Source organism: Microtus pennsylvanicus, chromosome 1 (assembly GCF_037038515.1).
Source record: "Microtus pennsylvanicus isolate mMicPen1 chromosome 1, mMicPen1.hap1, whole genome shotgun sequence".
NCBI classification, from domain to species: Eukaryota; Metazoa; Chordata; class Mammalia; order Rodentia; family Cricetidae; genus Microtus; species Microtus pennsylvanicus.
Window position 1 is genome coordinate 6,747,923 of NC_134579.1, and position 22,324 is coordinate 6,770,246.

At 36.1% G+C, this 22,324-nt stretch overlaps 1 protein-coding gene across 4 annotated transcripts in view; it reads right to left on the reverse strand.

Annotated features, from left to right (window-relative positions):
• Nucleotides 1-433: 433 nt before the first annotated feature.
• The window catches only part of Cadm2 (cell adhesion molecule 2), a 915,204-nt gene continuing 893,313 nt past the window's right edge, over nt 434-22,324 (reverse strand). For all 4 annotated transcript variants that reach the window (XM_075952795.1, XM_075952879.1, XM_075952715.1 and 1 more), the window contains 2 exons: nt 2,832-2,957; nt 434-1,281 (listed from right to left, as the gene is read on the reverse strand). In XM_075952795.1, the coding sequence (XP_075808910.1) occupies nt 1,163-1,281; nt 2,832-2,957 (245 nt within the window). In that variant the 3' untranslated portion in view covers nt 434-1,162. The remainder of the gene's footprint in view (nt 1,282-2,831; nt 2,958-22,324) is intronic.

Genomic DNA, 22,324 nt, shown 5'->3' on the forward strand with positions numbered 1-22,324 from the left:
TGTGATTTAAAACCTGAGGCTGTGCACTGGTTGTTAGCTTAAAATTACCTTTCCTTGTAACATTGTGCTTCCATTGTATAACAAATAAAAATTAACAAGAACTAGAAAAATTCGTTGTTGACAGTGCTAGGACATACAGACAACAATACTAATATATGTTATCTACTTATAATATCAGTTTAAGTAATATCTAAAGGGATATAATGGACATTAGAAAATGCGTACTTATGACCGAATAACCTACAGCCAAAAAAGTTAAATATGTATCAAATAATGTTTAATTGGATTTATTATATGCACTATATACAGATACTAAAATGTCTCAAAATTGTGCCCTATTTCAGTTTTGTTTAGGCAGGTGAATTCTTATGGAGCAAATAAATTATAAAATCAAATAGAGAAATGAATGAAATCTTTATGATTCCCAAAGCAGTTAAATGTTCATAATAATTTATTGGTAAATGAAGCTACAATAACCTAATGGTAGGATCTATATAATAATATAAGGTGTCATGTCATGATTATAATCCATACACATGGCGCCTGTATCAAACACTAAATTTTAAAATAGCAACTTGATACAGTATTACCAGTATAATCTCAAACATTCCAGAAACTACACTACACTGTCTTCATTTTGTGTTTTCTAGGGCATATGTTTCCACAACATCTTATCTTTGAAGATAGACAAGTAGAAAACATAGTTTGTAAACCTCTAATCTTTGATTAAACGTAAGCACATTAGGCCATTACCTAATCCTGTGACTTGTGAAAACTGTTCAATAAATTCTATGACTTAAAGGAAAACAAACGTAGGGATGGGGCTCTGCATACATTTCTTCAGTGTATAAAAACAACTCAATATCATGATCCAGCGAGATGATTAACATTGTTAAGGCTGTATATTCAAGCACTGTATGTTAAAAGAGCAATGGTGTAAAATTTAGGCAATAAGAAATGTCCTGCATTATGGATGGTACAGTAATTAAAAGATGATGCTTTCAACTGCTGATTGTTGGTTTACACTGGCTACTGAGAGCAGTACAGAATGGGTGTTAATAAAAGTAGTAGAGGGTGCTTGGAATGGTTTCTGGAAGATGGTTTGCCAGTTTTCTCCAGCAGTCAGCCCGGTAGGTAAAACTCAGAGCATGTGGCCCGAATTTTAAATGAAATACTCTTTTTTCTCTTCAGCGTTGACTTGGCTGCCTTCAGCATTGATAATGGCCGTGTCGGCATCTGGTGCATCTTCAGCTCCTTTAGCTTCGTTTGTTAGATATGTTCCTGTGGGAATGGAAAGAAAATGATGTTCGTTCCGGAGGTCTAATAAAATAACCGGCATCGAAGATATATTTACTTACAAGTAAAAAGCCACACAATTTCAACTTCTAAACCTCTATCCTGTTTCTTTTTCTCATTTTTTAAAATTTATTTATTTATTAAGGATTTCTGCCTCCTCCCCACAACCGCCTCCCATTTCCCTCCCCCTCCCCAGATCAAGTCCCCCTCCCTCATCTGCTGGAAGAGCAATCAGGGTTCCCTGACCTGTGGGAAGCCCAAGGACCGCCCACCTCCATCCAGGTCTAGTAAGGTGAGCATCCAAACTGCCTAGGCTCCCACAAAGCCAGTACGTGCAGTAGGATCAAAAACCCACTGCGATTGTTCTTGAGTTCTCAGTATTCCTCATTGTCCTCTATGTTCAGCTAGTCCGGATTTATCCCATGCTTTTTCAGACCCAGGCCAGCTGGCTTTGGTGAGTTCCCGATAGAACATCCCCATTGTCTCAGTGTGTGGGTGCACCCCTCGCGGTCCTGAGTTCCTAGCTCGTGCTCCATCTCCTTCTACTCCTGATGTTTCAAGCAAAACTGCAGTGCAGTTATTTAAAGGCAAGAGGGAGTCTTCAATGATTAGTATTTGATTTTGAATTCTTAATGATTGATAAAACCGTAAAGGAAGCTCAGCTAAAACAATCAGTACCACTTACTAAGATGTACGCAGTCAATGGTCATCTTAAATGTTTACATTTATTTTTTGTTTATTCAGAACTGAGCTACCAAAACAGACAAATTAAAAATAAACATAAAAACTCAAAAGTTGAAAAATAACAAGACGAAACAAACAAACAAAAAGCTCAGAAAAATAACAAAAACTGTTTTGAATTGTCCAAATACTCGTGGGCATGAAAAACCATACTGAACTATGTCAATAAAGTTTAGATTGGACAAATAAAAATAAAATGTATAACATTTTAATTAGAATACTTTGTACTAAACACAATTTTCCGACTAATAAGGCTACATATATTCCCATAAACTTATAAACAAAATTTTTAACCAAATATTAAGGAGTTAAATTTTATCTCTACAAATTTACTACTTTCTTTCAAGTTTTGTTCAGTTTTTTTTTTTAAACTCAGAATTAGATTGGTTTAGTGAAATAACATTTAGACAATGGTCAGAGTTTCCATAGTGAGCCACTGGTTCAGGGGAAAGAACATAAAGTGCGTAGTTTTCTCTATCACTGAAATCTGACTACAAATGTCTCATGGTCTTGTTTAAGGAAATGTTTAAATTGATTGATTTTTTACTGTTAAAGGTAGCACAGCATTTACTAGTAATACAATTAATGTTAATAAGTTTAATTTTAAACTATTTGAAATATCAATTATCATCACCTCACTGAAATGATTTAGGATTTATGTCTCCAAATCCCTCTTTCTGTATTCTTGCCTCCACTCATGTCATAAACATATGTGGCTATAGATTTCAGAAAAATGTTAGTTTCCAAGCCTTTTTAAATCAAAGCTAAGAGAGCCTTCTATTACTATTACTCACCTTTATGTCTTGCCAGATATCGGCCAAGCAGAAAAATGGAACACAGCGTGACAAACACAACCACAGCCACTATCCCTCCTATGAGAGCATGATCGGGGCCGTTCTGGCCAGCCAGAGAATTGGGATCTAGAAGAGAGCATGGAACACTGTTGAGGCAGTCTGTTGCTTTCTCCTTAAACACACATCTAGAACTAGAATGAGTCATTTTGAAATAGCATACTTCTATTAAAATGAAGTTGTATTACTGTATATTATTTCAATCATTCCATCAACAAATACTGTTGTTGAATCACCTGGGGAAATAAGACTGGACAAATTAAGAAGTTTACCATTGACCTTATATTTTAAGGAAAAAGACAGTATGAATCAAATATACACTTACAAGCTTGTTCAGTTATATATTTTTTACTTGATAGTCACATTTATTACTATATATGTATATGTCAATTTCTATATAGATGAGGAAAATCCAAATGTACCATTTTAAAATAAGATTAAACTCTGGGGTTTAATAATTTGATATTTTTCATGATACATGTAATATTTAAAGCTCTGAAAATTGATACTTTCTCTAAAGAAGTCTTAAAAGAAATCCAACAATAAAACTTTGGGGAACTCAACTTTCAAAATCCAGACAGTCATAACAAATAATTTCATCAGAGAAAACTGAGGAGGAAGAAAAAGAAAGATCTGGGAGAAGACACTGTGTGCTTGATGAAAGAGAGTGTTAAGCTTTGGTGACAGGGTTACACTCCTGTCACATGCTGACAGATGGCGAAAGGCAAATAATCACCAGTGAGGATTAAGTGTTCATTGTATTTGTGGTTTTAGAAAAAGTGACTAGAAAAAAAAATTAACAGGAACCTTTTATATTATGCTCTTAATAGGGATATGCTGGAAAGGAATAAACCAGTAAAGGATAAAAAGATCAAAAGAAAAAAAACAAATCTAGATGTCTGTGCACTCAAATGTTTAAAATTGCCAGTTATGAAATTCATGCAACAAGGAACAAAACTCAATGAAACTCTGAGTAAGAAACTGCTTGAAGGTTCAGCTTTATGGCAAAGATCAAATAAGCATGTGCTTCTCCTTCCACAGCCGGCTTCTTGCCAAGATCCTCTTGTGGTTTTTTGTACTTTAGAGGCAGGATCCAGAGGTAGGAGAAAGATAACAAATAACTTTAGGCTGGCACTAATGCTTTAAAATAAATAAATAAAAACTCTAAGAGTAGGGGAGAAACGTCTATCTGACAAATAGATTTAGACATGTGATATTTAATGGAACCAGTGTCCTGTCAAAGAATTATATCCAGACAAAAATAACAACCTGTGTTTAAAACTTCAAACAACCTACAGATCCCTAAACCCTATGAAAGGAAGAAATGGAATGTAAAAGCTGTGTACACCTGATGAAGGTCATATTTCCCAGCACCTACTGCAAGTGCTATCATGGAAGAGAGCCTTACAGGTAGAAAGCAAAGAAGAAACACCACCGTCAAAGCTAAAGTGTATTCTGATACTATTCTGTCATGCTTTGTAAGAACTTTCCATTTTCCTCTCATTTTCAAGGGTGAGGAGTGTTAATTAGGAAGGGATACCATGCCTCTACATGGAAAAGAGAAGAGTATTTGTGCACTCTTGTGCATGGACCAGAAAGGGTATTCATGCATAGCTTGTCTTAGTCAGGCCACCCCTCTGGATAACACAGCCAGCATGACAACACTGTGCATACTTAAATATCTTAGAGTTTCAGTTGAGAAGACTAGCTTTATGTGATTATAGGTTGTCTATGTGAAGAGATAGCATATTTTTTTGTAAGAAACAAAGATTACAAGTATATTGGTAATCAGAAGGTCACAGTAAGGCAGAGATTTCTGACAACAGACATTTCGTATTACTTTTAATGCATAGAACTAAATGTTGTCTAGGCTTTCCTAATGTTGGACAGAATCATGAGATACATTTTAAATAAGGAATAAAAGATCAGAAAATATATGGTTCCCTTAATAATCTACCCAGGTGAACTAATAAGTTATATTAAATTTGAGAAATCTATTGTCATGAGTAATGTCACCTAAAGAATGAAAAGAAAAACAGTAGCCATTTCAACAATGTCTTATAAACTATAGCTCTCTCATAAAAATGAATAAAATGAATACACCAAAGGATAAATATCATTAAAAGACCATCTGCCTTGAAGTGCTTGAAAGGACATATATACAAGCTAAAAATGCTTCTTTTTTTGAGACTAAGTTTGCTTGGGCTCAAAATTCCCAGCCACAGTATATCACAGTGTGGGAGACATGGAGTTAGAAAAAATCACTTTTTAAAACAAGGAAAATAAAAAGTCAATCTGCTATAACAGCTACCCTTAGCATTTTACATGGATTTGAGTTTCTGTATATTTGTAGCCAAGTTTGTGCATCTCAAAAGGAAAAGAAAGACGAGAAAGAGGCACGATGCTTTCTTTGTTGTCCTCCCTTACGTCAAAGTTCACAAAGCTGTATTCTGTATTTCTCTGTTGGAACTTTTGAACTTCACGGTATCTCCTTGGAATTTTCTTTTACGATTTCCTTCTTGAAATTTTCCTTCATGAATTGCTCTTCTCGCATTATTGTACTTGGTCTTGCATCCTCGAGTTACCTAACAATCATTCTTTGAAATCTTTTCAGGCATGTTACTCATCAACTTAAGATTTTTTTTTATATATTTTGGTCTCTTTCCCTTGGAAGTTTATCTCATCCTTCACTTTTCATTTATTTTCTGCATGTCACTTTGTAGACATTTACATCACTTATATTAGTGTGTGACTCATCTTATTTTATGAAGTACCTTTTAGTGGGGAATATCTAGGTTTCATTTAAATGAACTATAAGGTGCCATCTGGGTAGTTGCTTGACTTTGATTGTGGTGAGCTCAAAACTGAAGCCTTGAAGATACTACTTTCAGCTGCAGTCAATACCAGCAAGGCCTTTAGCCCTCAGATTTTCTGTTTTAGAAGTTCACTTTATAAACAGTATTATAGTTTTAAAATAATTTTCTTTCAATTGTCTTTCATTTGTGGTCTTCTCAAACACACGCAAGTTTAAAACTTTTATGCAACCAAGTCTAATTTTACATCAAGACACAGAGGTTTATGGGTAACAATGTGAAATACTATGTCATAACAGAATATATCCATAATGATCTATATTATTATTTAAAATTGCATGAATCATATGTATAATATTATTTTTGTGTAATCTGTGTTAATTTATTGAAAAATTTTGTAACAGGCCCTTAGTAGACCTAGAGATACTAGTACATCTGATGTAATGTTAGAGGCACCAGTTTTAGAACCAGCATGTAGACCCCAATAGTTGGCAAAATGGGAACAAAGACCTGATCCATCAAAGACTTAGTCCATAATTTCAAGATCTAGAAAAGTTATTAAATGTACTAACCTTTGCCTTTTGGATTTTGTAATTTTGTTTCTCCCTAATGTGTCCTGCTAACTAAAGTGTCTCAACAAGGATGTGTGTTTGGTGCATTTAAAGTAAAGTATGGCAAGGTGGCGCAATTTGGTCAAGTTCCCTGTGTAACTTATCAGTTAACAAATACAGACTTTCTATTGACTTTAAATGTATGTATCTTCTCTGAAGAAGATACCTTTTAACATTTTGTAGGTTCCAGTAAGACTCCAAGGGATACCAAGGACAAGGGTGACATATCCCCAGGGCCAATAACTTATGGAATGGATAGTTGCATGGGAGTATGTACTCAGAGATGTTGCAGGGCCCTGGCTGGTCTCCTGCCTTTGCTTCTGTCAATTCGGAGTCTCCGTGAACCCTCCTCTAAAAATAGGAAACTACAGAATATCACCTAGATCTGTACCCTTTAGAGGTGAGTCTTTTATAGTGCCTTCTGCATAAGACACTTAGGAAATGCTGGATACTTGTAAGAGGTCCTTCTGTTTATGTGTTGCTTTTATTGGTTAATCAATAAAGAAACTGCTTGGTCTGATAGGGCAGAATTTAGGTAGGCGAAAAAGATAGAACTGAATTCTAAGAAGAAAGCAAAGTCAGGGAGAGATACCATGGAGCAGCCACAGACAGACGCGCTGACTCTTTCCCGGTGGGAATACAGATTAATAGAAATGGGTTAAATCAAGATGTGAGACTGGGCCAATAAGAGGCTAGAGATAATGAGCCAAACAGTAATTTAATGGATACAATTTCTGTGTGATTATTTTGGGTGTAAGCTAGCCAGGTGCTGGGACAAAGGGCCCCCACTCTCCTTGCAAGAGGATACAACCCAAAAGCTGGTGTTTTGGGTCCATGTGAACTGTCACTGGACCCCCTAGTTTAAGTCTGTATCATGACCCTTACTGTAATTACTATGTGTCACACCTGCCTTTCTGTGTTTGCGTCAGTTCTTTAGCTCAGAAAAGCAGATCTAAAATAGAAGGACCTTTTCCTAGCCACCCTGCACTCTGTAGAGGCCTTCCCAAGGGGGCACACAAAGGTGGGTATCTAACACACAGATATCACATTATAAGACACTTCCGGAACAGTCCTATATCTGACTCTGTAAAATTTCATGAACCGAGGCAATACTGTGCTGTATTTTAACCCAGTGCAGCCTCTCCACTATAGCCCGGAAGTGACTGGCGCAGTTCACTCTGTCAAACCTGACCTAATGGATGTCCCATTACAAGACGTTGAAGAGTACTGATAGGATCAATATTTTTCAAGACTGAATCACATATGACAGAGCCGCAGTTGTCACCTTACACAAGACAGTGTGGGTCCCAGTCTCTCAGCAGGAGACTTTAGCACAAAGCACTGATTTTCTGGCATCAACTCAGCATGTTACTTCAGTAAGGAAAAAGCTATCATTGTGCACATGGACCGTCTATATGCATTGTCCCTAGCTCATGTCCATAGAGCTAGGGACTATATAGAGAGGGGATTCCCCAATTCGGCAGGAAAGATAAAAAACAAAGAGATCCTGATTCTACTAGAGGCCATTTGACTGCCAAGAAATGTATGAATTATCCACGGCAAAGGACATCAAAAATGAAAATCCAAAGAGGCACAAGAGAACCAGGCAACAGACTTGGTCACCTACAAGGTGGCCCTTAACAAGTGGGGCCTCTCGAGATCTCGGTTATCCTGCCAGAACATGGATTGCTCCAGTGCCCAACCTACACACAGGGAAAAAGTTGAGGGGTTGGCAAAATGGAAGAGGGGACAAATGGGGGGTATTGCAAGATAGAGACCTGCACTTTTGGCTGGTATTAGAAGACAGGTGGGCATCAGGGTCCACCAGACCACCAATCTGGGGGGCAAGTAAACCTGCTGGGTTCCTCTGGCCCAGATGTTACATCTCTCAACTAGGCAATCTTGTCAAGTTCATTATGCCCAGAGGTGCCATTCTGTACAAATGAACCCCAAATAAGGAAGAAAAGCTGTGAAGGAAACTGTGTCTTGGGAATCACCCAATGTAGATTTTGTAGAGATCAAACTCACAGTTCTTTTGTATAGTATTTGCAAATTTTCATAAAAACCCTAGTTTAAATTATAATGTTAATCATTGAATTTATAGTTTTGCTTAACTTCTTGTCAGTTATGGATACCTTATAACTTTTGGGCAAAGTCTTCCATAGCACTAATAATTATTTTACCTTAATCATCTTTATAATTTATGCAAAACATTACAGCTTTCATCTCATCAAGAGTATAAATACAGATGTTCTTGGTGCTTTTAATGTTTTAATGATAGTTTAGATGCAGAGCTTCTTTACATCTCTCGTGGTAAAAATAGCCTTGTAAAATTGACACTCACTATGTATTGTTGGATATGCTTTTTATTTCACTGTCATCTGTTATAGCTAAAAGTCTCTCCTTAATTATTATTCTTAGCAACTAAAATAAGTAATGGAAGACCAGTTAAGTACCATGTGAACAATGCAGCGATGAGGGATGATGCATAAATGATACGCAAAAATATCTTATATATAGCCTTCCATTCATCTCCTACTGTCAGAAAAGTAAAAGATGAAGTGTGGCCTTCTGAAGGTCTTTACAGATAGCTAAATTTGCATTATTATTCAAAGAGATGCATCGTCTACCTTAAAAGATCATTATTTATTCTCAAGTGTTAGCTTGTGACTTTTGGCAGTTAGTCTGTGGGCATGGGAGAAAGCAAGCTTTGCCAGGTGGTGCTGTCATTCTCTATGACAGGAAAATGGAAGTAATACATTTAAACTCTTTTGAGCTTAACGTCTTTCAGCTAAAGTGTTTTTCTTTTTTATTATTTTTTGATGCTTGATAAAATGTTCTAAAGAGAAACTTATGTCAATGTTATTTAGGATTAGTAATTTTTGATATTTAAAATGTCAAAGATAACATCACACTGTAAATTTATTTGAAATTTCAGTGTGAGCAAGTCACAAACTATAAAACCCTATCTACAAAATCATGGCTGGGGCATGATTGCTTGGTTTCACAGGTCTTTAAAACCAATATAAATAATACCATAAACATGTATGAGTCTGTAGATCTACCACATGTATAAAAACATGTGAAATTGCAGAGCAGTGTGAGGCTCCTCTAAAGCATAAGTCAGAGAGATGTGGGTGACCAGGCTTCATGCTTCTCCACTTCAGACAGGATTAAGTCCTGTGCAGGATACACCGAATCCTCCCAGATGCAGTGAAGTACTTCCTGTGGCTCACAAGCCAGGCTTTAAGGTGAATCAGTTCCCTTGTGAGATCGGCATAGAAGGTCCTCTTCCTCCTCATTATAGCAAGTTTTGAAGCTGCCTTTTCCTCCTGGCCCTTCTGAGATCTGGTCTTTCTAAGTTCTTATAGGAATCAGTCCCGTCACCTAATTACAGGATATTTGATACCTTACCTATGTCAGTATAAATTCGAGACATACAAGGGACAATACAATTTCTTCCTCCGTTTGTGGTTTTTAAAACCTGTTTGAAATCCCTAAGATCTTGGAGCCCCTGTTCAAGTCAGCCATAATTTCCAGGTTGAAATTCTTCTATACAGTGTAAATAATGTCTCTTTATTTCTAATTAACTTTTTTGTCTCAGTTTCTCTTAAAGGTTTAGGGAAATATTAGTACTATGTAATTTATCTGTCAATTGTTACCATCACTTTACAAACAAATTTAATCGCATTTTTATATATTTTCAGTCTGAAAAAACACTAAGGATTAAAATTTTATGTCCTTATACAAAATAATCTAAAGTTAGGCTACATCATTATTTTTATAGCAAAATAAAACATTATTTAAAATAAAACTAACTTTCAAGAGAAATTTTGATTAGCGAAAGCTTAGTAATTTTTACATAGATGACAATGTTAATAAAAGGAGAGAGAAACTATTCGTTCTAATTATTAAGCCATTTAATATTCTATGTGTGTCTTTGTACAAGTTTCTAATACTTTTTTGAGAATTCATACAAAAATGTTATATTGATCCTTTGTATCTACTTCTAAGTCTTTCTAGATCTTTCTCCTCATCTTACCCAAAATCCATGTCTTCTTTTTAATTTTTAATAGCAAACTGAGTCCAAATTGTGTTGACTTTATATTCCTAGATGTGGGGATGACTACTGAAGTGTGATCAATTTACCAGGGATCATATATCATTTAGGAAACCTATTTCTCCTCGTCCTAGAAGTCATCAAATGTCTGAGTTAGGAGAGGAGACTGAACATTTTCCCTGTCTATATTAGAATTCTGTATGACTTGATAGTGTGCAGTTTTTAGGTAGCAAACACAAATTCTATGACCTCATGAGTATAGTGGTCCTATTATGCTGAGATACAGTGTTTCACTGATGCCCACCAAGGCTGCTGGCACTTACAATCTTTCTGCTACTTCATCAGTGATGATTCCCAAGCTGTGGGGTCAAGAACCTGCAGCTTTCCAGTGACAATGATTCTCTGTACTTTGATAAATTGTGATTTTCTACTTTTGCCAGATTTACAATCTCATCCTTATAATATGAATAATTCTAATCATATAAGATTAACAAGATAAATGCATGACTGCCATGAAACACCATAAAAGTATCTCAAAAATAAACATCAACTAAATGTTAAAACTATGTTACAAAAACGATGGAATAAGATGCTGAGTAGAATAATAGCTTTCCTTTTTTTGTCTCAAAAAAGAAACTCTTAACATCTTTGACTTACAGTGTGTGGATGGCTACTGAGAACCATAGTAAATGTCTAAATAGAAAGATGGGGAAAGTACTAATAATTTTATTATTGTGAGGTTGTTAAGGGTGGGAGGAGGGGGAGAAGGGTGGGAGGAGGGGGAGGGAAATGGGAGGCTGGGAGGAGGTGGAAACTTGTTTTTTTTCTTTCTTTTCTCAATGAAAAAATAAATAAATAAATAAATAATAATAAAAAAACAACACATGGAACTTTGATGAATTAGGATTAAACAAGACTACATCTTGTTGAGCTTTAAGTCTTCCAGGCCTTAGGTTATACAGGTATGTTTTGTTCATTGCACATAAGATGTTGACTCATAATAATTCTGGATAAAAAGATGAATAAACTGTGGAATATGTTTATGAAATAGTGTTTGGAAAATACACAAGTAATGATTAATTTGAGTTTCCAAGATAGCTCAGATTCTCTCATTTTGGAAACAGTGAGGTACTGCGTCCATCCTCAGTGACCACTGCTTATGTTACCCCACATCACATTACCACATCCTCAGTGACCACTGCTCATGTTACCCCACATCACATTACCACATCCTCAGTGACCACTGCTCATGTTGCTTTACCCCACATCACATTACATTCCTGCTCTGTATGCAAATTTCAAAACTCAGTGATTCCTTCTGCCATGACAACGTTAACAAAATTATTTAGTTCAAGAGCTTATCCCCAGGTTCTAATTCCCACACTTAAGCATGATCATCTTTAAAAGTATAAATCTTCATGAGTATAAAGGTTGTATTCTGCATTTGTAATGCAAGCTCAACACTTCTTTTCACCTACAAGAACCAAGCAAATTAAGTGAATGGGAGGTGGGGGGAATAATATTTTTTTGTTCCGCTCCAATTGATGTTGTATACACCAGGGTGCACTGAACACTGAAATATTGCCCTTTCCTGATGTTAAGTCGAAATAATACCTCTTCTATTTAAACTGATTCAGAAATTACTGTTAAGTAAGCATGACTCATCTGGCTTTTCACTTAATTACTGTTCATAATAGTTTTGCTCTAATATTAAATTTGCATTTTACGATGAATTTATAATCCTATGTTCCCGTTTCTTAAAATACTATTGCTTCACAAAGAGGCTAATAATGCCAAAAATAAGGAGTCATTACATTTTATTGGATAGAATACATTGTTATTTGGCATTATATGGCATTTTTAAAATCCCTAAAGGGAACTATATAAAACTTTTACCAAAGGGCCATCTTCTAGTTTAAGGTACAATTGGGCTTTCTGATGAAGACCTTGAGATCAACTTCTAAAGAAGAAAACATAAGAAATCAATTTTTGTGTATGTGGTTTACACTTATTTTCAGATATAGCATATTTGAGAGTCAGGTGTCACGCCATATGTTATAATTTTAGTAGCTAGAAACTGGAGCATGAGGTTTAGCTGGGCTACAAAAACAAGAGCCTATTTCAAAAACAAAACCAGTGAAACAAAACTATATATGACTTTACATTTATGAGTTCTATTTTAAGACTACATCACACAACAGGTTTTCAGTATTAAGCAAAGTAAATCTTAGGAATAGAAACACTAGCTCTCATTTTAAAGGTGTCGTTATTACACATTTGCTTCCACATCAAGTTAATATGCGTCAAACATCCAGTGCTATTATTCCATCACTATTAGAAAATAACTGAGATCATTAGTTTCTAAAGGAAAGAGGTTAATTTTAGAACATGACTTTAAATACCCAGTCCAAGTTGGACCAGAATCATTGCTCAGTGCTGCTGTGCCATGTGGCAATGGCAGAATGTATGGGTGGAAAAAGAGCCCTTTGATGGGGGAGTGTCATATATCAATCTGTTGATTTCCTTGGTTAAGCAATAAAGAAACTGCTAGGCCCATTGGATAGGCCCACCCTTAGGTGGGAGGAGTAAACAGAACAGAATGCCGGGAGGAAGAGGAAGTGAGGTCAGACTCCGCAGCTCTCCTCTCCGGAGCAGACGCTACAGAGAGACGCCATGCCCAGCTCCCAGGCAGACGCACGTGATGAAGCTCCAACCCAGGATGGACTTAGGCTAGAATCTTCCCGGTAAGACCGGTGCCAAACAGATGATAAGAAATGGGCTAGTCAAGGTGCGAGAGTTAGCCTAGAAGAGGCTAGATACAGCTAAGGGCCAAGCAGTGTTTAAAAGAATACAGTTTCCGTGTAATTATTTCGGGGCATAAGCTAGCCGAGCCGAGCCAGGCGGCTGGGGATTTGGGGACGCAGCCCAGCCGCCCCCTTATTACTACAGCCCTTCACTTAAGGAGGCTTCACATTGGAAATGGCCCAGCACTTCTGGGTAGTGCCTCCCTGCACACCAAGTTTATATAAAGACAGTCTGATGCACTCGACACACAAACTTTTGCATATGTATGTGTTTCTCTGTATTGGACTTCCTATCCATAAGGATTTTATCAGTTATTATAAATTTATTGTTATAATAATGATTACTTTATTGAATTATAGAATGCCATATTGATTAACTTATATATACTATAGTTTATATTTTTATGCTAATGAAATGCAGAAATAATGTTATTACCACCTACACTAATTTTAAATACTTAGGTATCTATTTCGACTTCTAAGAATGGCACTTTTTAACATTTTTCCTATGAGTTATTATCTTAATTACGTAACTATTGACTTAATTAACTTTCATTTATAAAGATCCAATAATATTCTGGGCATGAATAAAATGTAGTCTCTATTTGTCCGTGAGTATGAAAATTTAAATGAGACATATTTCATCATATACTATTTGTGCCTTTAGAGAAACCAATGTTCCGTCCTCATGTCTGCCATTTCTCTACTCTTTTTCTCCGGTGAACTCTAGCAAGTATTTCTTTTCTTTTTTTATGTGACTTCTTTAAGGAGGAAATATCTTAACTTTGAAGAACTGTACAACTCCAGCAAGGACTCTCAAGCTGTAGAGCAGTGCAGCCATTAGTGCCAAGGGCCCTTCATAGAATGGCTCGCCTCCTTTAGTACCTTCATCCAGAAAGGGAGAAAACCTGCAGAAGATTACCCATGTGATAAGGGCAAGAGAGCAAAAGAAAGGAATGTGTTGCAGGTTATCAAGGTGATCAGGGGAAAAGCCTTTGGCTGCTTAGAGAAGGCAGATAAAATACCCTTTAAGCACCTGACCCAAGTCTAATTTTCCTGAATTAAATACTAGTACTCTTAAAAAAATCAATGAAGATCTCAAAAGATCACTCGGAACTGTAATATGAAAGTTCCAGTTTAAATCTGACATTTCTTTTACTTTCTCTACCCGTGAATGAGGACATATCTGCTATGCCTTTCGCAAAAGAGTTTGGTTAAAAATAGTTTATGTGGAATCTGCTAGAATATGAATGTCCGTCTTTTCTTAAAACTAGTGTTGAAATTTTAAGCAATTCTTATGATGACATCAGAAGGTGGAGAATTTTGTAGGTGGTTATTTCATGATTGGTATTGCTTTGTTAGTGAAATTAGTGCCCTTATAAAAGCAACTCCACAGATCTCCCTGAGCACTGGAACATGAGAACCCAGTGAGAACATCCCAACTATGAAACAGAAAGAGCACCATAACCAGGCATGAATTCTTCCAGTGCCTTATTTTCAGCCTTCCTACCAAGCTCTATAGCTTTGGGAATATGTTTGTACTTTGATTAATACAACTAAATGTAACATGAGCAGGCTGGCTTGTTGTTGGGGTTTTTGTCCTGCCTGGTACCCCACAACTGTTTAGCCCCAAAGAAAATCACACATAGGTATCCATAAATTATAAGCTGGTTGGCCCATTAGCTCTAGTCTCTCACTGGTTAACTCTCACTTCTTGATTAACCCATTTTTGTGATCTATGTTAGCCGTTCTGATATATGGCCTTTTTTCAGTGGGGCAGATCACATCCCTCTGCTTCGATGGTCTGGGCAGGAGTGGGAGGAATTAACTTCCTCCTTCTCAGAGTTCTACTGTTCACATTACATCATTTTTACTTCCTGTCTGGTTTCCCCGCCTATATATCATGCCTGGCCAATCAGCATTTATTTATAACATGATTGACAGAATACAGACAATTCTCCCGCACCAACTAAAGTACTATATTCTGTTATTGGAGTATGAATGGACTTAGACAATATCTAAACATGCATTATCTCATAGATACTCAGTGATTAGCATGGATAACAGAATGATCTTTCTTCTAATAGACATTGTTGACATACCTGTATTTAGCAACGTTACTTGCTTTATGAAAAAAGACAATATTCAAATAAATTTTCTACATTAATAATTTCTTTTACTTTAAAGAGTTGTTTGGACATTTAAAAACACATATTTACTGTGTTTCCTCCCTTTTCTTCTTAACTAGAAACTTTTCTGCCTTTGAAGTAAACAGAGCTTACGTGTTGTATATTACTAGGTTCAGCTCACAACACACAGAATGAATAAATGCAAACAACCATTGAAAGGGAAGAAAAATGACAAATAAATGGCATTGGCATATGTCTGCTTTGGCAATGTATTCTATGCAAGTTTAAATAGATTAATGAATGTTGTTGTAAGCAAAGCAGTGGTTAAATAAATTGAATGCAATAATTCTAAAAGCCATACAATGTGGGACAAAGTACATTTCTGAAGCACAACAAAAATACACAAAGGATACATGAATAATTATAATTAAACTAAGAATGCTTTCCAAGTAAACAGTAACAACAAAGGCTGAATTAAAAAGTGTTTAGAAATCATGACAAGGATGTAAATGTTTAGATGAGAAAAATTTTACAGACGCTACATTACCGCATAGCTTTAGTCTGTGCCATTGGATTTTCATGTCTATTCTTTGGCAGAAACGAATGTGCTTGAAAACTAAATCACTGAAATGCAGGAAAAGGTCACCAGTTGGAAACATTTATTTTAATGGATTAATAAATTAGGAACAACTATTTACAGCAGCTTACAGAGTGGGGAAAAGATCCTGACAATCCCTATATCTGACAGAGGGCTGATATACAATATATATAAAGAACTGAAGAAGCTAAACACCAAAATACCAAATGATCCAAATAAACAAGGGGGTACAGATCTATACTTAGAATTCTCAACGAAAGAATCTCAAATGTTCAAAAGAAACTTAAAGAATTCCTCAAAATCATTGTCATCAAGGAAATGCAAATAAAACAACTTTAAGTTACCCTCTCATGCCTTTCAGGTGGCTAAGATAAAAAACACTGATGGTAGATAATGTTGGAGAGGATGCTGGTGGGAGTGTAAACTTGTACAGTCACTTTAGAATTACATATGGTGGTTTCCTAAAAATCTGGGAATCAGTCTACCTCAAGACCCAACTATACCAATAAACATGGTATGCACTCATTCATAAGTGGTTATTAACAGTAGAGTATATGATAACCAACCTACAATCCACAACCCCAGAGTGGCTAGATAACAAGGAAGGCCCAAAGAGGGAGGGGGGCATGCATTTCCCTGGGAACAGGAGGTAGAAAAGATCTCCTGGCTAAATTATGGGTGATGTTTGATGATGGAGGGATGGGAACTAGAGGGAGCAAGTTGAGTGGGCTCAATGCTGGAGGTGGGTTGGAGGCAGGATGGAGAACTAGACTAACAAAAGAGATGTCTTGATCAGGGGATATTTTGGGGTTAGGGAGAAACCTGGTTGTGGGAACCCACGTGTGATTCAGTTTCCATATGGAGTTTCCATCTGATTTAAAGAAGTCATTTGAGTTCAAGCTTGCCTGTTCTGCTTTTTCCAGTAGCCTCAAGGGCTGTGAGAAAGTTCCGATTAAGTGCATGGGAAAGAGCATTTTTGCCCATGAGAAAAAATACATTATCTATTAAGGTTTGGACTGATGTATGCCAACTGTAGGCACTCCTCCGTAGTGATTGGTAGCTGCTTGCTACCAGCTGAATTTGTGTACTGAGATTATACACCAGATTAAGTGTCCTTTCAAGTGTAGTGAGGATTCTAGCTGACTGTACTGCCCTTTGTTCTGCCGTTTACGTGTGTGTGTGTGTGTGTGTGTGTGTGTGTGTGTGTGTGTAAATAGCAAATTGCTCACAAATTTTCACATTAAAATTTGAAGTTGGCCAGTGTGATAGAACAGACCTTTGATTATAGCACTCAGAAGGCAGGGGCAGAGGCAGGCTCTGAGTTTGATATCAAACAGGTCTGTTTACATAGTGAGTTTCAGGCCAGCCAGAGCTACATATTGAGACCATACCTCAAAAGAAAACAAAACAAAACCCAAACCTTACTCAAGCTGAATTAAACCAAAGTAAGCATATTTGTCATCAGAGAAAATGTTATTAACAGGATATACAGTGTTTACTGTGAATTTAAACAAAGCTTCTAGACAAACAGATAACAAAGAAGAAATATTCCAAGAAAGATTTCCCTCAATGGATTGTGAGCCCATCTCAGCAGTATGCTACCTTTGAGATTTACAGAAGTTACCACAGCACACCAAATAGCAAGTTTGTCTGAATTTCACCTCTTACTACACAATCAACTACTTATATTATCTTGTGAATTCCCAAAATCATTCACAATTTCAAAAATTATTGATATGGATTGGGCATTGTTACTCACATGCTTGCTCATTCCCTAGATTCAGTTGTTAGTTAAAGGTAGAATTTCATCTAATGGACGTGTTTAGAAGTGGATTCTTTGGAAAATGCTGAAGGTTAGATAAGATCCATAAAGCAAGATCTCTATTATTGGATATCATCAACTTTGTAGAGAAAAGGGACAGAGACTGGACATATCTCATGCCTGTGTGAGCTCACAGTTTTTGCCATGTGATACTCTGTGATAGCATGTGAATCTGTTGACAGTAAAGTTATCCCACATAAGGTTCTTATTGCCTTATTTATTGAGTTGTTTATTATCTTATATTCAATGTTAGAAGCTACAATGTCTTTAACATTAAAAATTGAGTAACTGGGCATTTATTCCAGTGACATAGCTCAGCACAATAGCTGTACACACATTTCTGAGAGTATAATAATCTCCATAACTGTATAAACAAATGAAAGTTCATGAAAAATGAACTATACTTAAATTCTGACAATGCTTTCTATTTAAGTATAAATAAATTTGTATCCTTCATAAATTGATAGTGTGTGACATTTTTACATATGTAACAAGAGAGAATGTGGGGGCTGAAGAGATGACTGAAAGGGAGGATGCTGGTTTGGTTTCCCAGCACCCACTTTGCATCGCATAATCATCTGTAACTCAGTTCCAAAGAATATAATTCCTCCTCCTGGCCTTGCTGAGCACCAGGCAGGAAGCTACTGCATGTGCGTACCCAGTTATAACACTCATAGGTAAGAAATGAAAACTAAACAAAATTTTAAAAAGAATGAAGAATACAAAATAGTTACTTAACTCTGCAACAAATTCTTTCTCAGTAGGAAAACATTAAATATTGGTATGGTAGACATACCAAAAATTAATTTTGCCTTTACAAGTTTCCATAAAGTATATATCTAATATTTTGTCTTATATCACTATTACACAGCACAAGATCTAAATTCCCAATATACAAGAAATTTAATAATGCAGTTTGTAATGTTTGTTACCCAGAATTTTATAGAACGAACATCGAAATTAAAGGTCATATTGAGTAAGACCATTTAAAATACACCAAGCGAAATGTTAACTGACAACATTAAGATATATCTACATTATATCCATAACTATATTCTCAGTGTGGTATTAGGGCTGTAAAGTTTTTACAATGTCACACCTAATATTTAAGTAGGGTGCAGAATGTTCATGATAAAATTCTTTATCTTTTACATACTTTGTGGAGCCTACAGAAGTGGATCAGTTCCACCTTGACTGGAGGTCAGAGAGTTCAGGCCTATTCTTGCCCTTCGAGGCTGTTGACAAGAGATTTGGCTTAAGGTGTGGCTACTAACAAAATATCTTGACCTAGGGTGTGGTTACTTGGTGTTTGAGTATTCAGACGGCTCACATAGGTGGATCTGTTCCACCTTGACCCAAAGTCATGGAGGTCAGGCATATTCTTGTTCCTTCAAAGAGACGAGGGAGAATTGACCCAGGAAGTGGCTTCCTACAGGATACTTGGCCTAAGGTATTGTCGCTGCGCATCCTGCCTAAACAAACAGAATACTTAACTCAGGATATACTTGCTTAATGTCTCAGGTATTGAAGAGGTAATTGCCTTGTTTGTTCTTTGTGTCATGATACATAGATGCAGTCTTTTGCCTTTGTCCCCACCCTTCGTTTTTGGATTTGGGCATATATGCATAAGGACAATAAATGCGGATGAATTTGGGATTCACTGGATTGCTCTTCAGACACTATTACAGTCTCTGTATCTGTTTCTTCTGCCTAAAATTTCTAACCCACAAGTTTCTACCCTGTAACATACAAGCTCTGTTGAGGCTGGACCCTGACAGTGCTTAAGCAAAACAAAAGCAGTTTAGAGCTGGAAGCTTTGTGCGAGATAAAGGTTACCGAATCTATAACCTGGATCAATCCCTTGGTAGGGCCTACAAGATGGCTCCTAGGTAAGTGAATATACTGATTAACAAGCCTGATGATCTCGGTTTTGTAACAAGAATCCAGAAAGAAAGATCCCTGATTCCTGAAAGTTGTCCTCTTACCTCCCACATGCATGCTTTGGAGAGCAGTTCCTCCCACCCACAAGATACTAAACTTAGTAAAAAACACCTTCAAAATCACCCCAAAGTGGTGACTGAGTACCTTGTTTTATCATTTTCATCCTTCCACATTTAGCATGGTTATTTATTCCTATCTCTATATTAAGTATTTGTCATCCTTTTTTTTTCTATTTTTTCCTTACGTTCATACACAAGCAGTCACCTTTTCAATCTGAAATTTACGCAAGGTTTCAGAAGAGAACAGACTAAGTGAGCTGTCCTCTGACCTCCAGATGTACGATGAGATGCATGTGACTACTCTGTTTTGTTCGTGTTCTCTCTCAAACACAGATGCACTAAAATAAACCAAGAAATGAATGAATTAATGTGTACTAGTGGCAGAGTATTTTATGTTCTTGAAAGAGTATTTCAATTTTAATATAATTCAATCGAATGGATATTATTTTGACTAATTAATTTATTATTTTAAGTAATAGAGTAAAATGCTAAGTGATTATACTAGGGCAATATTAATAGCCACTAACACAATTTTAATCAGGCAATAACATTCTAAATCATTTCAGAACATATTATTACTTGACTATTTCTCATTAGTAGAATTATCTTGCATTTATTTTCTTTTTAATTATGTGTGTATCTGTGTACACACTTGTGGAGGACTTTTGTCCACAGAGGTCATAATAAGTCACACACCTTAGTGATGGAGTTACAGGAGATTGTGACCCTTCCAGAATTGAGGCTAAGATGTGTCCTCTACAAGAGCAGTATATACTCTCAATTACTAAGTCATCTCTGTACCATAGAATTATTATTAAGCTCAATTAAGATATAGAAACCTGTTATACTTATTTTTCAGTACAATATATTATAAAATGCTTACTTTCAGGAATATATATATATATATATATATATATATATATATATATATATTTCAGTTACATACTGATGTGTGCACACATATGTCTGTATCCCTTTGTTTATTGTTCATATAAAACATCATTAATACTATAGATAAATTTGGTAGATAAACATTCTGCATCTGCACACATGCATTAAATCTTCCCCTTCTCTATTATCTTTATTAAACATTCATATACATTTATTATAAGCATATCATTTCAATATTTCTATGTGTACCAATATATTTCAGTGTTGCTTACTGATATTTTAGTTTTGCATAAAAATGTGGTTGAGGAGCTGGTATTTAAATATCTAATGTTAAGCAAAACTTTATTGTCTATTATTTTCATAATTAGAAAACTCTGAAGAACAGACTTCACAATATCGTCCTGCTGACGTCATTGACACAGGGAATTGTTTCCATTAATTTCCAATAATATAAGTAGAGCAGATCAGAAAACCTTGTTGGATTTTTCTTTCACTAAGGCATTTGTTTTGTCTACATTTAGTTTTTCAGATATTTTGTGCATGCACTTATGATTTCAATCTCCTAACTTGTTATGCACAAGAGAGGTCACTTCTGGAATAGCATCAACACTCTATTGGGGTCCTTCTCTTCTCATGCAAGCTAAGCTTCTCTTTTACCCTCCATCCTGGAGGTACAAGTCACTTGCTGCAGCACTTTGGTCTAGACAGTGATAGATGTAAATTCTACCCAGAGGGTCATAACTACAACAGTCTGCAACTGACGAACTCATTTTCTGACTTCTCCTGAGAGAATAATAAGGCCTTGAATCAAAGGTCCACAGTAATTACCATGTGTATTTCAGATTAAATAAATGTGATAAAAGCTTCCATCTGGCTGTTGATCAAACATGTGGAGAGATGCTGATTTCCAGTGACATATTGCAATAAGTCTATTCTAACAGTCCCTGATGCCGTCTTGTAAATTACTTACATTTGGGATTACTTGACTTAGGCAGACGGAAATATCATTCACTTCTTAAGTGCTGCCCAATGGGAATGTGGGAGATGAAGTCTAATCTTATTCGTGCTATGGAAGACATTAAGAAATAATAGAGCCAAGTTTATTTTACTAAATGACAATTGTGCCCAAAGTGTTTGAAGAAGGCAAACTCAATTTCATATCAGTCAGTAAGTTGTTCTTGATGACAGAAAACTGCATCTAAAGAGAATGGGTATTAAGATACCAGATAGATGTTTTATTTCATTATACAATAGTCAAACTAGGATAAATGAAGGCTGGATATTTACAGAGAATGTCAACAGTATAAACGGAGCATTGAAATCTAAGAAACATTTGTTTCAACATTTCCCATGTGTTCCCTCAGTCACTGCCATTAGCATATTTTTAGAATTTAAAGGATAAATAAACTAAATATATCAATTTCTGCTTTTAATAATAATTAGTATGGTTGAAAGGAATGTAGTGGGAAAGTAATAAAGTCAAACAAACCATTTTGCTCTGCTATCAAGAAAAACAACACAGCGGTCACCTTCATGCAATGTAATGTCACCTAAGGATACCAAACAAGGGAATCTTGCTCCCTTGACAGGATTAACACATCTTTAGGTGGGAAATGTTTTGTCCTGAGTGTTGTCCCATGCATGCAGGTGGTTTAATTGCATCTCTGATTCATGACCTGCCAACAGACAAACTCTCTTATAGTGAATC